The following is a 16,870-nucleotide window of genomic DNA, read 5'->3' as shown; positions in this document are numbered from 1 at the left end:
GGTCTGAAGACTTCAAGGCTGAGTTTACTGAATGCTGAAGCCCCAGATCCTATTCCCTAAGTATTGCTCTAGCCCTTGGGTCAGATGTTCTCTTGACAATTATATGATGATTGAGAAGTCCTACACCTGTGAGCTGTTTGTCTTTGAGTCTTTTTACATGGTGAGAAGTAGCTGTTTAACTATTTTGAAGGGAAGAGGGAGAAAACAGATAAAGGAGGGAAATGAAACTCTTCCACCGTCTGTTTGGCTGCGTGGAGCGCCCCCAGGATAATCCATGTCTTTCTAAGAAAAAAGTATCTCATTTCTCTCTGCCCGACCTCAGGCTTCTTTCTCCCCTCCCTTGTGTCCAGGCTCTTTTCTTCTGTCATTCATTTCTCTCCTAGATTCTTCTAACTGGCTTTTAGTCTTCTCTTCAAATGGTGTCTGCAAAGACCTCCTAACCTGCTCTGATTTGGTTCAGATTCCTGCGTGCTGCGCTGACCTCGATGACATCTTTGACTGTGCTGGTAGCTCTTAAAGGTGCCGCTTCCTCTGCACATTTCCTTAAGGCTCAGACTCTGAAACCTGAACAGACCCATTCCTGAAAACTGTTTTACTTTTTTCCCTGCGTGATGAGACTTCTTTACATCCAGAATTATAAAGAGACATTGGGGAGGTGGGGCCTCTACTAATTTGTTTCCCTAGGAGGGGCAAACCTAGCACAGAATTGGTTCTTACATAATTGTCATTCACATATGATTAAGTTCATTCAGTTAAATTACAGCATTTCAAGACCAGGAAGTAAACCTGCCTCACGATAACCACAGAATACTAAGCTATTTTGGCTTTTTATTCTATTTATTTAGAGCATCTAACATGGTGTCTTGCCTACAGTTTTTTTTTTTTTTTTAATAAATATTTAAAAAACACCATGTTTAGTTTAGTTAGGTTAGGTAAGAGAATGTAAAAATACTCCCAAATGGTTCCCATAAAATCATGCGTAGTGTTTGTGATCATGAGGAGGAGGAGGATGATAAAAGGAATGAAGCAAAATGTAAACAATTGATGAGTCTGGGTAAAAGCTACATAGGAGTCCCTTACTCTTCCACCTTTTCTGAAATTTGAAATTACATCAAAATACAAATTTACAAAAATAAAATACAAAATTAATAAAGGACAGGGCACAGGACAGGGCCACTCTTGTGCATCTAAGTGTGGGTCTGCAAAAAAAACAAATCTTGAGAAAGTTTCTCTGTCATAATCCCAGCTTTGAGCAGCTCTGTTCCCATTATAGTCCAGTTCATTTGTATATCTGATTTGTGTTCTTATATCACATGACCAACCTAAAATGACAATGCCTAGAAATGAAATTAATGATGTTTTTCTATTAGATCCAATTCCTGGTTTCATGTCTGGTCTAATCAGTGGAATTTTGACAGATGAGACATAACCGCATTTACATGTCACCCGGAAGCCCCTACATCATGACCCAGAGCATAAGTAATGTCCAGGCTCCCCTCTCGTTGTGTTGTCAAAACACATACCAGACAGTAGTGTACATGCCTAGAGTAAGAGTTAGCAGTGGGAGCAAGTTTATCATTTTTATTACTTTAACATTTTAGAAAATACAGGAACCACGCTCAGCAGTCACCTGCTTTCCTCTGACACAGTACGAGATGATGATAAACTCAAGAATCTGAGGGTCTCTGGACAGGTAATTTTTTTTTTTTTTTAAAGATTTTATTTATTTATTTGACAGAGAGATCACAAGCAGGCAGAGAGGCAGGCAGAGAGAGAGGAGGAAGCAGGCTCCCCTAGAGAGCAGAGAGCCCGATGCGGGGCTCGATCCCAGGACTCTGAGATCATGACCTGAGCCGAAGGCAGCGGCTTAACCCACTGAGCCACCCAGGCGCCCCTGGACAGGTAATTTTTAAACAGAAAAGAAAAAGCCATATTCAAATTTGTGTGTTCTCAACTAAAGAAGAAGTAGCTAGTGGCAGTGTAGTGTCTCTCACTACAGCCTGGTGAGTGAAGGTCATGCTGTGTCACTTTTCTTTTTCTTTTTCTTTTTTTTTTTTTTTTGTCCCCTCTGAGACCTTGCTAACTGAATGGAATGTTTTGTCATTTTAAGTTGCTGTCTCCTGATACAAAACAAACAGAGGCCTTCTCCAGAGAACAGATTCTGAATCAACAGCTCATGCGGGCTTGAATTTTTATAATCCTTCTTGCCTGTGTGCTCACTTTGCCTGCTCTGGGCCATGCGGCCTGTCCCCGCACGTCATGTGTCACGGCTGTGGTGCAGGCACACGGCTAAGTTGGTGGCAAAAAAGGGAACTTGTCCTATCGGGTTCCACCTCTAAGAGGCAGCGATGGGTAAGGGTTTAAGATCACAGGCCAGTTCTAAGGCCACTGCTTGTTAACTGACCTTCAGACAGCTGTCCTGTGGCAGATCGTTGTGGGCTCAGTTTCCCCTCTCTGTGAATCGAGATACACCCTCTTCAGGCTGCTTGATCTGGGGGTTAAACATCATAACACAAATCGTGCCATGCCGGGCACAGAGGAATAAGGTAGCTGTCAGAGCACCAACAGATGAAACCAGAAACCTTGCCTGGGATAACAAGGACTTTGTCTCTCACGTTCTTCCAGTTGGACCCTTCATGTTGTTAGTGGACAGCAGTCCTCCGTGTAGACGGCGGAGAGGCTGGGATGAATATGGGGAGGGCAGGCTCGAGGTGTGGCCAACCCCTCTAGGTGATTAGGAGGAAGTGGACTGTGTCATCTAGTGCTCATGTTGATTTACCTTGATTAGGAGAGTAATTGTACTTTTTTTTTTTTTTTTTTGCAAAAGGCTAATCAAGGAATACAGCTGTAAAAGGGATTCAGATCTTTGGTAATCTGCATCTTTGTGCTAGTTTGGAAAATCCATGATTTGTCTTAATTTGTGGTGTTTTTTCTTGTTTTATAATATGGTGACATTTAATTTTTAGGTTCTGTTTAAAATCTGTGTTCTTCGTAAGTTCCTGCAGAGCAGGTACTGTAGTGTCTCCTTCCTCAGCCAGGTTTGGCAAGGACCAAATGAACATGTTTCAAGATTCAGGTTAAAATTACATTGAAGTCCACCCCTCCTTCTCTCCTGGTGGGGTTTTTGGGTTACTAATTAAATTCTTAAACTCTAGTTCTCTCCTTTTGACATGTGGGAGTTGCTTTTTCTAAAACAAAAGGGAAAGACTAGATCTAAGAAATTTTCTGACTTTCATTAACACATCCTTTTTTACTGAGGACTAAGGAATGTGCCTGTTCAGAGAGCCTTTCTTAAGTCAAGATGGGAATGAATTGCACCTGTGTGAAATGACGACTTATTTAAAAGGTCATAACCTCTCAGTGATAGTGGAGGAAATGAGGTCATCTTTACTTTTTGTTCAGCGTGAAGGAGTTAAATCATTAGTTGGAATCCTATCTACCTACCGTGTGACGTCACTCCTTCTTCTACTAAAGATTGTGGGCATTGGGTGTTTGACCTTCCATTTGTTGACTATTACAAGTTTAATTTCTTATGTCCTTTAACTTATAAAAGGGGAACCATATGTTTTAATAATCAGGTTGTGATAGGTAACACTTTCTGGTACTGTAAGTAGAGTTGCGTTTGACATAGTGGATGAAAAAGGGCTTGGTCTCAGGCTTCACTGCCTTTCCTACTTGTTTCAGCAGGCGAGAGAATTTTTTAGGGCAAAAATAACTTTTGGAAGTCTGATGAGTTAGACTGCACTCTGGCTTTTAGCTGTGTGACCTTGGGCAAGTCACTTCACTTCCCGCAGCCTTGTTTTCTTTAAACCGGGGTCAAACTAATCGTGTATCCTTTTTCTCGTGAGGGGAAAGGGACAGGTATAAAGTTGCGTTCTGAAAGCTGATTCTGAAAGTCTTGTGACTTTTTTTCCTTAGTGCCTTGGGATGAGGGAGGATGTTAAGAATCAGAAGACACTTAACAAGGAACTTCAGTGCTGCTAACACAGTTCCTGGGCTCTCGGGCAGGGACCATTGTGCTGACACCTTTTACAGCCCTTCCCTCTGAGGAAGACTGTTCATCCAGAACTGGATTTACATTGCCCAAGAGCTGGCTGCTAGCATGTCACACACATAGTAGGTACTGTGTAACTTTTCAGTGAGTGCCTGGTAGTAATGCAGTTCAACACTAATGGGCACCTCGCTGGATTTTATTTTTGCCTTGTGCTTGGATTCAGTACCTTCTGTTGAAGGAACTCATTGATGAACTATCTGGCTGACTCTAGCCCATTGATAGTGAAGGCTTTGGATTGAACGTACTATAGAAGGATTTAACTGCTCTTTCCACTCATTGAGTAAACTCAGTTTGCTGTCTCTCGAAACTTGATCAGAACCCGGAAACCCAAGCGGTCTGCCCCCGTGGACCCATTCTGCACACGAAGTGGTGCCTCTTGAGAACACTGACTAGAAACCCGGCAAGCGGGGTGGCGTTCTCTGGAGCCATTTTTCATGGCCTGCAGCGCGGGCGAGGCAGGGGGAGGTGCAGGCCCTCACACTTCTTTCTTCGACTCCTAGGACTTCACAAGGATTTCATTTGTGGGAAAGTTAGTCAGCAAAGCTGTTTTCTTGAGAACCTTTCTAATGAATAGTGTGTTAGAGGCACTTTTTAAAGGCAACTGGAACTAAGCTAGTTTGGGGAGCATTTTCTGAAATGCTGAGTCATGAAGGGGGCTGTTTCCAAATCGTAGCCCTAAATTTTAAGTGTCAGTGGGCCTGAGGGTTGTGGGGGTGGTGACACCAGTAATTCGATTACTTTCTCTAGGCCCAGCTGTGTATAAACAACATTCAGTAAAAGTTCTTGGAGGGTAAGAATAGTGCCTTTGGGTTTTAATTTGTTTTTTCTTGTATTGTCCACAGCAGCCATTGTTTGATGTCCTGTGACTGAGAAACCGGCCTCTTCACTTGATTCTTATGCCTTTGGAGATGGAGCCCAAAATGAGCAAACTCGCCTTTGGATGTCAGAGGAGCTCCACGTCGGACGACGACTCTGGCTGCGCGTTGGAGGAGTATGCCTGGGTGCCCCCAGGCCTCAGACCAGAGCAGGTGAGAACCTGCTCGCCCTGTGTGTTATGTTTTCCAAGGGGATATAATATTTTTAAGAATTGCTTAAAAAAAAAAAATTATAGACCATTACTACCACACTGACATGCTACCTTCCTCAGTCCTTACTCTTTGGATAGTATAAATTTTTGCCTTTTAAGGTCATCCTTAATTTCTTTTTTTTTTTTTTAAGATTTTATTTATTTATTTGACAGACAGAGATCACAAGTAGGCAGAGAGGCAGGCAGAGAGAGAGAGGGAAGCAGGCTCCCCACTGAGCAGATAGCCCGATGTGGGGCTCGATCCCAGACCCTGAGATCATGACCCAAGCCGAAGGCAGAGGCTTATCCCACTGAGCCACTCAGGCGCCCCATCATCCTTAATTTCTTGATGAAAGTTTTCAGTCCTTTGGACTCCTGAATCCAGAAGCCCTCCAGTTATGCTATTTTTGCTCATGAATGACCTCCAGAGCACTGGTCATGCATTTGTTATGTGGCTGTCTGACATGTCTATTCGGAGAGTGAGAGGAACTTAACCTTTGAAAAAACAGTAACAACAAAAAGGTAATGAAAGAGGAACGTTTCCATGTTCTCAGCAACGCTTTTGCTTTGGAACAGAAGAAATACAGAGCTGTAAGAAACCATCTGAAGTATTACTGTGTAGACATTGGACCTTTGATAACCTGACACATAAAATAACAATACAGACAATGCACAAAATTAGCTGCCCCCTCCCCCCTGCCACTTCGCACTGTGGTGACACATTCTTTTAAGTGTATGCATATTTTTCTTTTCCCAATAGCCTTATAATGATGAGCATATTAAACACTGATGGTGACAGATACTCTTATAAGGGTGAAGCCATAGTTTTGAAGTAACAGGTGCAGGTTGGGTGTGTGGTTGCTCCTGACTTACGGTGGGGAACTCTTCTGAGAATAGGGGCTCCTGATTCACGCAGGGCCTGCCCTGTGCCCACGAAGCTGCTGCTCAGTGGGTCCTTCTAACTGGAAAGTCCTTTGTAGCCGATACAATGGGGAGAGAGGGCAGCGGGCTGGCACCCAGGTTAGGAAAGCCATATTTTGACAAACTGCTCACTAGGATAAAACCCCCTCTTCCAGCTTTGGGTCGGGGAGGTTTTGTGTGATGCTAAGATCCTGAAGTGGACAGGCCCCCGATTCCCCGATCTCCTTTTCCTTTTCCCTCAGATAGCTTTCATTCTTTCTCAGTGCCGCAGTATACTCCGCTACTCAACGAAGGGATATTCCTTAATATCCCTTAAGGAATTAACACTTAATTCCTTCAATACAACAGAAAATAAAAACCCTGAACAAAAATTAAGTCCTCCTCTCAGAGTGACCCAAGTACAGCTCAGTGTGGCTCCCCTCCAGTTTCTGTAGGGAAATGGACTTCAGGTATTTAGAAAATAACACCCAGGGAAGCGAAGAAAGCTGATGCTTGGGAGAACCTGATAAGGGGGAGCTGACAAAGTTTAACAAACCAGCTTTTGTCTTTGTAACGTGTAACATTCAGAGAGCAGATGCAGCGTGCTTGTGGAGTGGCTGGGTTTGGGACAGTGTCACACAGCCTGTGTGGTCATCGGCGGCATTCCCCTGCACTGTTTCTTGGCTGACCCTTGGGAGACTGGGTGAGGAATAGTAGCATTAACTGTGCACATTTTATGGTGCATAATTTATGATGCTCCTAATTGTCACTACAAATTACATTCCTGAAGAGCAATTTAGCAGCTGGGGGCCGGCTGTTCGAAGGGTTGCAGCTCTGCCGCGTTGGCTCAGCTGGTCTTCTCATTAGCTATAAGAGGCCAAGCCCTGTAGCCGAAGGGAAAGGTAACTTTTCAAGATGGAATATAAACTAAGACGTTCACTTCCTGTATGCTGATGTCTTTCTTTCCATCTCTTCCTCAGATCCAGCTCTATTTTGCTTGTTTACCAGAGGAAAAGGTTCCTTATGTTAACAGCCCTGGAGAGAAACATCGAATTAAACAGCTTTTGTACCAGTTGCCACCACATGATAATGAGGTAAAATGACAGGAAGAAGGCTAATTTAAAAAAAAACAAAAAACACCCTAAACATTGAGATGCCTCTCATAAACTCAACCTCCTCATTGGCTAGGGCTCTTTGGCCTTTCTTCAGTTAAAATTTGGCTTCAGGCTACAGCTTTCCATTCTTTAAGAGAGAAAAGAGTGTCAGTGCAATAAACTTAACAACAAGTTGGTTTTTATAGTGTTTGCAGCCACCCACCACTTATCAGGAGCCTACAAATTCTTGGGATTTCCCTGCCCTTTCATCCAGAGTCCTGGCTTTCTGATAGTCCAGGCCTGCAGTTGGGTTCCTGTAGAATGTGGAGTGTGTGTGGCAAGGAACAAGTTTAAACCTTTTGTAGAAAGGTTAATGTCTTACTTTTTTTTTTTTTTTAAGTGTCTCTGATAAAAGTTTAAACATTCCCTTTTTTTTTAAAAGCTAGTTCCTTCAGATTGTACTTCCCCTTTTGCTAGAGAGGCTGCAAGATTGGGTGTCCTTGTAAAGGTATGGTGCCATTTTTAAATTGGGGATTCACGGGACACGGCAGTTCAACTTGCTCTTTCCTGAAACTCACACTCTGGAAATGAATTGGCGAGGGGGACTGTGCACTCCAGTGTGGGGCTTGTTTTCCTGTCTCTGAAGGTGCGGTATTGCCAGTCTCTGAGCGAGGAGGAGAAAAAAGAACTGCAGGTGTTCAGTGCTCAACGGAAGAAAGAAGCACTCGGAAGAGGAACCATCAAGCTTTTGTCCAGAGCAGTAATGCATGCTGTGTGTGAGCAGGTAGCCTCCCGGGATGAGTAGTGCGTGGGAGAGATGTGGACAGAGTGAGCTTGGGGGTAGGTGACAGGGCTAGCACAGGCATGGGCCCCCAAAGCCTCCCCAAAATAAAAGGCAACCTAGCTTTTTATTAAGTGGATATTCATGTTTATAATTCTGCGCTGCTGTGTATACGTGACGGGGGTTGTCTGTCTGGCCTTACCTAAACATTGGGTGACATCCTGCCTTTCTGGGATCTCGGCATGGAGGCAGGTGCAGGGGCACACCTAGCGTTCAGAACTACAGAAGCCTAATGAAGACCTTCAGACGGGCACTGGCTCAGAGCAGGGAATGGATCCAGGGAGAGGCTGGCTCAGAAAAACGACTTAATGGAAGTTGGGTGAAAACATTCCTCGAAACAGTCTAGTGTGGCAGATGTATCTGAGGCATGTTCGTTCCAGCTGAGAATCAGAAATAATCCAGCATTAAAGAGCTATTTAATCACCAACAGGAGGGGGCAAAAATAAAAGCTTTCTTGACAAAATGGGATTTAGTGTCAAGTGGGAAAGGCTGAGAATCCAGTCATCAAAGAAGGATCATCCCAATTTCAACTCCTTTTGTTTTTAGTGTGGGTTGAAGATAAACGGAGGTGAAATTGCAGTGTTTGCCTCTCGTGCGGGTCCTGGAGTGTGCTGGCACCCTTCCTGTTTTGTCTGCTTCACCTGTAACGAGCTGCTGGTCGACCTCATCTATTTTTACCAGGATGGAAAAATTCACTGTGGCAGGCACCATGCTGAACTGCTCAAACCACGGTGTTCAGCATGTGATGAGGTAAAAAAAAAAAAGTTTATCCCTTAACACTGGAAAAAATGAGCTTCTAGTAAGCCAATATTCCACTGTTCACATCTAAGCAAAATAAAATATGTCCTGCTTTTGCTGTTTATTTTTAAGATAACCTTATATATTCATATAATGGAATAATATGTAGCTAATAAAGAGAAGGCAGTGGGTGTCTTTGAGCATTGATAAGTAGGATGTCCTTGATGGATTGTGAGAGGAGAAAAACAAGTTGCAAGTAGAGTGTGTGGTAGATAATCTTTTTGTTAAATAAAGGAGAATAAGATTCTGTACATATCTGTATACACACAGAAATAGTATGGAAAGACATACACTGAGTTAACAGTAGTTACCTCTGGCATGTGGAAAGGGGTGGTGGTGTGAAAGGAATTTTGTTTTTAAGCTTTTTATTTTAAAGTAATTTTAGATTTATGGAAGAGTTGGAGAGATGACAGAGAGTTCTATAGACCCTCCCTTCAGCTTTCCCTACTGTTAACATGTTGATATATACATCAAAACTAAGAAATTAACATTGGTCTAATACCATTAACTAAACTACAGACTTTAGATTTCCAGTTTCTCTGCTAATATCTCTTTTCTAGTCCAAGATCCAACCTAAGGTATCTCATTGCATTCTCTCCTCAGTCTCCTTTAATCAGTGACCGTAAACTTTTAGTGTTTACTTTTATACTTTTTTCTTTTTAAGTTTTTTTTTAGTACTGTGCTATCTGAAATGTTTTTGAGGGGCACCTGGGTGGCTCAGTTAAGCATCTGACTGTTGGTTTCAGCTCAGGTCATGGTGGTCAGGGTCATGAGATCAATCCCTGCATCGGGTCCCTGTGGAGTCTGCTTAAGACTCTCCCACCTGACCCCCTACCCCCCACTCCATGCTTGTGCTCTCTCTCCTTCTCTCAAATCTTCAATATTTTTTGAAACCAGAATTAAGGAAAATAGTCTTTAATCTGGAGATGACCACCAGGTCGAATGAAGCATTATCTACAAGTGCTGTTCACACAGTGCAGCATCTGGATAGCTGTAACTGGTGATTCTACAGACTTTTTAAATGAGTTTTCTATTAAAATACAGAACACTAAATTATTTCAATGCTAACATATTCTTTGCAAGATTATGCCAATGAAGTGTGATTGGAGGGCAAAAATATGACCAAATGAATTCTACCTAGTGTAGAAATCAATGTTTGTTAGTTTAAGCAGTCACTAAGTTTCTCTTTTTCATCATTTTTAATTTCTGCTCTTGCTTTGTATCTAAATTGAGTTAGATTTATACTTGAGGCTGTAAGAAACAAGGTTAGCTAAGTGACTCTTTGAAGAGCTACCGTCTGTCAGTTGCCCAGAAAACATACAGTTAGAATAGCTCGCTAAGGTTTTCTTTCTTCCTGTTTCTTTTTAAAGATAATTTTTGCTGATGAGTGCACAGAAGCCGAGGGTCGCCACTGGCACATGAAACACTTCTGCTGCCTTGAGTGTGAGACAGTCCTGGGAGGACAGAGGTACATAATGAAGGATGGCCGCCCGTTCTGCTGCGGCTGCTTTGAGTCTCTGTACGCGGAGTACTGTGAGGCCTGCGGGGAGCATATCGGTGAGTGCGTAGCCAGCCTGCCTGCTCAGTCACATGCCCAACAGTCTGTCTGCAAGTGACTAGTCTTTTTTTTTTTTTTTCTGTAACTTATATACAGTGAAATGTACAGATCGTAACTCTTTTGGTTTGTTGCATTTTGACAAATGGATATATAGTCAGTTCTCAGTATTTGTAATAGTTGTGTTCTATAAAGTTGCCTGAATTATTGAGTACAGAACCATTGTTCCTGGGAGAAATACAGGGTTGGGTTCCTATAAGCCTCTGGTCACATTTTCATCAGCTGATCAATATATAATCTTGTTTTTAATGTATGTTTTTGTTTGAAGGCATCTTATTTAATACACGTTGATTCATTCAAACTGACTTCCCAACCAGTAGCACTGTAGCTCATGCCTGAATGAAGCTTCTCTAGGACACACATATTCTCTGGAAGACACAGCCCAGTCTTCCTGGGCTTAGGAACACTATCCAGCACTATGCTTGGGGGCCATTTTCAACAGGAGAATTAACAAAAAGCACAAACGTGTGAAGAAAACACGATTATAGAAACTAGAAGAAAGAGAAAACAGACCCAGGCTATGTCAGTTGTTTAAAGAGCTGAGACAAAAGACAAGATGTTGCTTTGACCTAGCTGAGAACATGCTTCTCAGCTGGCTCAAATTTTTTGTCGTTCTGCGTGTGCCTGCAAATTCCTTGAAAGCCCTGCAAGTGTTGATTTCGGGGTTACAAATAAATTTTAACAAATAGGCAATTCAAAAATACGGAATTTGCACATAATAAGAATTAACTGTACCTGTGTGACCCACAACCCTTTCAGGATACAGAACATTCCCATCACCCTTGGAGTTCCCTCATACAAACAGTCCTGCCCATTTCTTCCTCCTCTAATTCGAGATCAAACTGTAATCTCCTCCTCTGTCCTTTTCCAAAACAGGTGTGGACCATGCCCAGATGACCTACGACGGGCAGCACTGGCATGCCACAGAAGCTTGCTTCTCTTGCGCCCAGTGCAAAGCTTCTTTGTTGGGATGTCCATTCCTTCCCAAACAAGGCCAGATTTATTGCTCAAAAACCTGCAGCCTTGGTGAAGATGTCCACGCCTCTGATTCTTCGGACTCTGCGTTTCAGTCCGCTCGATCTAGAGACTCCCGAAGAAGTGTCCGGATGGGCAAAAGCAGTCGGTCAGCCGATCAGTGTAGACAGTCCCTTCTCTTGTCCCCTGCTCTGAACTACAAGTTTCCTGGCCTGTCAGGCAATGCGGAGGACACCCTTTCTCGGAAGTTGGATGACCTGAGTCTCTCCAGGCAGGGAGCAAGTTTTGTCAATGAAGAATTCTGGAAAGGTAGAGTGGACCACGAAACCCCAGAAGACCCTGAAGAATGGGCTGAGCATGAAGATTACATGACACAGCTCCTCCTCAAGTTTGGTGATAAAAGCCTCTTTCAGCAGCAGCCCAATGAGATAGATATTCGAGCCAGCGAGCATTGGATATCTGATAACATGGTTAAAACTAAGACCGAGTTAAAGCAAAATAACCAGAGCCTCGCAAGTAAAAAATACCAATCTGATATGTACTGGGCACAGTCGCAGGACGGACTGGGTGATTCTGCTTACGGCAGCCACCCAGGCCCTGCCAGCAGCAGAAGGCTCCAGGAGTTAGATCTGGACCACGCGGCTGCGGGCTATAACCATGAGCAAACACAGTGGTATGAGGATTCCCTGGAGTGTTTGTCAGACTTGAAACCAGAGCAAAGCGTTCGAGATTCTATGGATTCTTTGGCTTTATCTAATATCACAGGTACGTAATCTAGGGATTATGGGGTATTTGGAAAAAAGAACCACTAAGCAAGTTATTCAGCAAACTACGGTCCAGCAGTAGGGGCGATGTTATTTAAAACTGCAGACCAAGGGAAGGAGGAAGTTTACCTTAAATGCAGAACACGAACAAAGCAAACGTGCATACGTGTGTGCATCTGTAGACATTTTAATATAAGCTTTTTGAATAGGTATTGTCCGTATTTTAAACAGGAGGAAACGGATTTATTTGGATAATGGAGTCTGCATCTTGTCTTGAAAGATCCTGTACTCTTTGGATTGTGCTATATGAATTTCAAGATACTAAAACCAGCCTGTGTCCTTTATAAGCTCCTAGTATCTTTTATATTTTCCTGAATTGCCCTGTGACAACAGATAGCTCAAAATAGCTGAATGGTTTTTTACCCAGATTATAAAAGAAGTTCACTTTGTTTCCAAAGCATACTCATATCAGTTATCTACATTTTACCCTTAACAATGATCCTGAGTTGGGACGCCTGGGTGGCTCAGTTGGTTAAGCCGCTGCCTTCGGCTCAGGTCATGATCCCAGTGTCCTGGGATCGAGTCCCACATCGGGCTCCTTGTTCTGTGGGGAGCCTGCTTCTCCCTCTGCCTCTGCCTGCCACTCTGTCTGCCTGTGCTCGCTCTCTCTCGCCCTCTCTCTCTCTCTCTGACAAATAAATAAATAAAATCTTTAAAAAGAAAAAAAAAAACAATGATCCTGAGCTGTGGAGAGTGGATATTACTTATTGAGTTTTATAAATGAAGAAACTTGAATTATCAGGAGGCTAAATGCCTAAATTGACATGTGTTTTTATTTTTTTAAAAGATTTTATTTATTTATTTGACAGACAGAGATCACAGGTAGACAGAGAGGAAGGGAAGCAGGCTCCCTGCTGAGCAGAGAGCCTGATGCGGGGCTCGATCCCAGGACCCTGGGATCATGACCTGAGCTGAAGGCAGAGGCTTTAACCCACTGAGCCACCCAGGCGCCCCTTGACATGTGTTTTTAAAGGCAAGACTGAGCCTAGAACCCACCCTTCCTGAGTGTCACATTTGCATTAAGTCTTTGGATACAGAACTATCACTGGCCCATGGCTAGCAAAGGCTGTGGCTTGTTTTATAGTCAAGCTAACGACTTCGGTCTTCTCATGAAAGTTATGTTACTGTAATACAGCAAAGACTTCGGTGGCTGCCCCTTGCCAGGCCTAACCCCGGCAAGGAGGGAGAAGGGAGCTACCTTCCTGGTTTCCGTTGACTTGTCAAAGATGCCTACAACAAAGGGGAGTTGAGGAATGTGGGTGGGACGGCACTAAGCATATCCTGTTTGCCAGGCCCTGTGGTAGTTATTTTAACATGTAGTATCGAAAGCAGACATCATTTGGTACACCAAGTGTTAGGGCTAAACATTCCTTGCTAATAACAGGCTGAGAAGTAGGCTCCCTCTAGAAAGTAGGAAGTTACGTGGTCTCCAGTGGACGGTAGTTTGCACCATGCCCGAGTCCCTTACTGCCGGCTGGGCAATATTCATTTAACTTGCCTGGGCATTGTTTTAAAAAAAAAAAAAAAAAAAAAAAAAGGAGAGCATTATCCATTTTGAGAAAAGCTTTATTCAAGTCAGATTAATCTTTAAGTAGCATAGTTCGTAGAGGCGAAGGGGGAAGACTGGATGTGATAGTCCAGGTGCAGGGCTGGCCGACTTCCGGTAAAGGGCTAGACAGTACTTGTTGGAGCACACGGTCTCTGCTGCAGCCACTCAGCTCTGCAGAAAGCAGTGGCCGATGATGCGTAAGAGAATAGGTGTGGCTGTGTTCCCATGAGACTTTATCCCCAAATAGGTTGTGAGCTGAACATGGCCCTGGCGCTGGTGTGCTGACCTCTCATCTAGGTATATAAGGACCATAATGGTGTGGCCCCGTGGAGGCAAAGGGAAAGATTGCTTTGAGAGATGTTCAGGTGAAGTAGACTGGTTTTCATGTATTAAGAGGCAGAAGCTTCTACATGTCATGTGCTACATAAACTAATGAGACTTTTATGAAGCTTTGAAATTTGTGCTGCTCATGACGTGCTGTAACTATCATCTGGCTCCAAAAGAACTGGGCTTGTAAGAGGCAGTGCCCCTTGTACCGACAGAAGTCAGACCACCTCAATTACGTATATATGCATGTCAGTCTTACCTGTGGGTGTTAGTCAGATATTGAAATTTGGGAGAATTTTCTTTGAAATGCTTCAAGTGGCTTGTTTGTAATAATTGTCTCGGCTTTTCTCCTAGGGGCTTCCGTGGATGGAGAAAGCAAGCCGAGACCCTCGTTGTATTCCCTGCAAAACTTTGAGGAGATGGAGGCAGAGGATTGTGAGAAAATGAGCAATATGGGGACTTTAAACTCTTCCATGTTGCACAGGAGTGCAGAGTCCTTAAAGAGTCTAAGTTCAGAGTTGTGTACAGAAAAAATCATGCCTGAGGAGAAACCAGTCCATCTGCCAGTGCTTCGAAGATCCAAGTCTCAGTCCAGACCACAGCAGGTCAAGTTTTCAGATGATGTCATCGACAACGGAAACTATGACAACATCGAAATCCGGCAGCCTCCAATGAGCGAGAGGACTCGAAGACGGGTCTACCATTTCGAAGAGAGGGGATCCAGGTCTCATCACCATCGCCGCAGGAGAAGTAGGAAGTCCCGCTCTGACAATGCTCTGAATCTTGTTACGGAACGAAAATACTCTCCCAAGGACAGACTGCGACTTTACACTCCTGATAATTACGAGAAATTTATACAGAATAAAAGTGCCCGGGAGATCCAAGCATACATCCAGAATGCTGACCTGTACGGACAGTATGCCCACGCCACCTCCGATTATGCACTGCAGAACCCGGGACTGCCTAGGTTTCTGGGACTCTACGGTGAGGACGATGATTCCTGGTGTTCCTCCACCTCCTCCTCCTCCGACTCAGAAGAAGAAGGGTATTTTCTTGGACAACCAATTCCTCAACCCCGGCCCCAGAGATATGCCTACTACACAGATGACCTTTCGAGCCCGACTTCTGCACTCCCTACTCCTCAGTTTGGTCAGAGGACAACTAAATCCAAGAAGAAAAAGGGACACAAGGGCAAAAACTGTATTATTTCTTAACCTAGTAAGCTGTGGAGATCATGTTTAAACTTTGCCATTAACCATCTTGAATCATATCTTTTTTCTTCCATAGGAAAGTTGCTAAAATAGTTTAAAGTGCTTTGCCCATGTAAATGAGACTCCTGCTGCTGTTTACAGTGTCAGATTAACATTTGGAAGGTGTGATTTCTCCAGTTTGCCCTCCTTGGATGGTGCCAGGTTGATGTGACATCTTGTGCCTGTCAGGTGCACTCCAGTTCTGTGTAGCGGCTTTGGTGTCCAGTCCGCAAATCCTCCAGAAACTGTCCCGAGGTGACTGGATGGGGGTGTGTTGATTTTAGACAATGGAGAACTTCCGCCACCTTTGTAAAGCGATAGTGTTTGTCATTTGTCTACACCAGGTTGGCCCAGGTCCTGATCAGTCTGTCTTGTTGTGCGGCATGCACGTAGTCACACTGACCCAGACAATACTGTGCATCCCATCGTACAAGACCACCTCGTTCCCTTTCAATTAGCCAGGTAAACATTGCATTGTATTTGCTCCAGCTACAGATTGAAAAAGACATTGCTATTTATAATGTAGTATTTCATAGACTTAAGTGTATTCCTAATTTAACGGTGCAAATATTAATGTACATATGTACAGTTCAGATTTTAAAGCTGATATTTTTATATCCCTGAATTGCAAGACATTTGTTACACTGCAGTGCTAGATTTGTTGGGGAACCAGAAACAGCATTTATGGATGAAATGATTGCTTGTATTTTAGTCAGGGTTTATAAGCTTAGATGGTCAAATTTATATTGCCTAGTGATGGAAAGTTCAAATTTTTTGATTTTTCAATATTAAAAAGGCTCTGTATGCATGGTGGGGCTATGTAAATACTCTTTAAAACTATGGCCCTATTAATCTTACGAGTGCTATTTATGGGTCAAGCAATGTAAACTGTATAAATGTAAAAACAAACCCATACATATCCCTGGAATATATGGTAAAAACAAGTAGAAGTTGTTTGGGTGAATGTTTTTTTCCCCTTTGGGGATGGTAGGGGGTGCCTTTCCCATTTTCAACAGAGTGGTGATTATTTCCTGGGAAGAGACCAAAACTTACAAGGATCTGCTGTATAGGGCAGAGGATTTTGTAGATTTATTATTTGAAGAGAGGCTATTCCTTTTTACCCCTCCCTTCTAGCTGATTTGTTGGTCTTGAACAGCAATTTTGAAAACTGGGCCTTTGGGTTATGTGTTTCCTTCAGAGGATGCTGTGCCAACTGACTACTTCAAGTTTATGAGGTTCTGTTTCGAGGGGAAATTATCTTGCAGTTGAACTAATGAGCTGATACTTTGTTATGTGCCATACTTGCACATACGTTTTAGTCCCAAGGTCCTAGTGTTATCTTGGACCTTTGGGAAGGTATTAAATAAATGCTTAATAAATAACAAACTACCTTTCTGAACACAGATGTTTGCAAACATATCCAGGTAACTTCCATTTTGCTCGTCTGTTTCGGCATGATTTATTTTGCCACTCTTCTACCGTTAACAGGCCACATTTGATTCCTGCAATAACCTTTTGCCCCTACTAATAGGTGGGAAATAGGGGACGCCTGGGTGGCCTTCGGCTCAGGTCATGAT

At 43.3% G+C, this 16,870-nt stretch overlaps 1 protein-coding gene across 1 annotated transcript; it reads left to right on the top strand.

Moving 5' to 3' along the window:
- Positions 1–4,944: 4,944 nt before the first annotated feature.
- LOC111157888 (prickle planar cell polarity protein 1) lies at positions 4,945–16,240 on the top strand. The gene is made up of 7 exons (XM_022519595.1): positions 4,945–5,082; positions 7,001–7,114; positions 7,761–7,898; positions 8,502–8,705; positions 10,124–10,310; positions 11,245–12,108; positions 14,398–16,240. The coding sequence occupies exons 1-7, from the start codon at positions 4,951–4,953 to the stop codon at positions 15,255–15,257; spliced, it is 2,499 nt and encodes an 832-aa protein (XP_022375303.1). The 5' UTR covers positions 4,945–4,950; the 3' UTR covers positions 15,258–16,240.
- Positions 16,241–16,870: the final 630 nt, after the last annotated feature.

This window comes from Enhydra lutris, unplaced genomic scaffold (assembly GCF_002288905.1).
Source record: "Enhydra lutris kenyoni isolate GAN:26980312 unplaced genomic scaffold, ASM228890v2 scaffoldscaffold56, whole genome shotgun sequence".
NCBI classification, from domain to species: Eukaryota; Metazoa; Chordata; class Mammalia; order Carnivora; family Mustelidae; genus Enhydra; species Enhydra lutris.
This window is presented reverse-complemented; position numbering and strand designations above follow the sequence as displayed.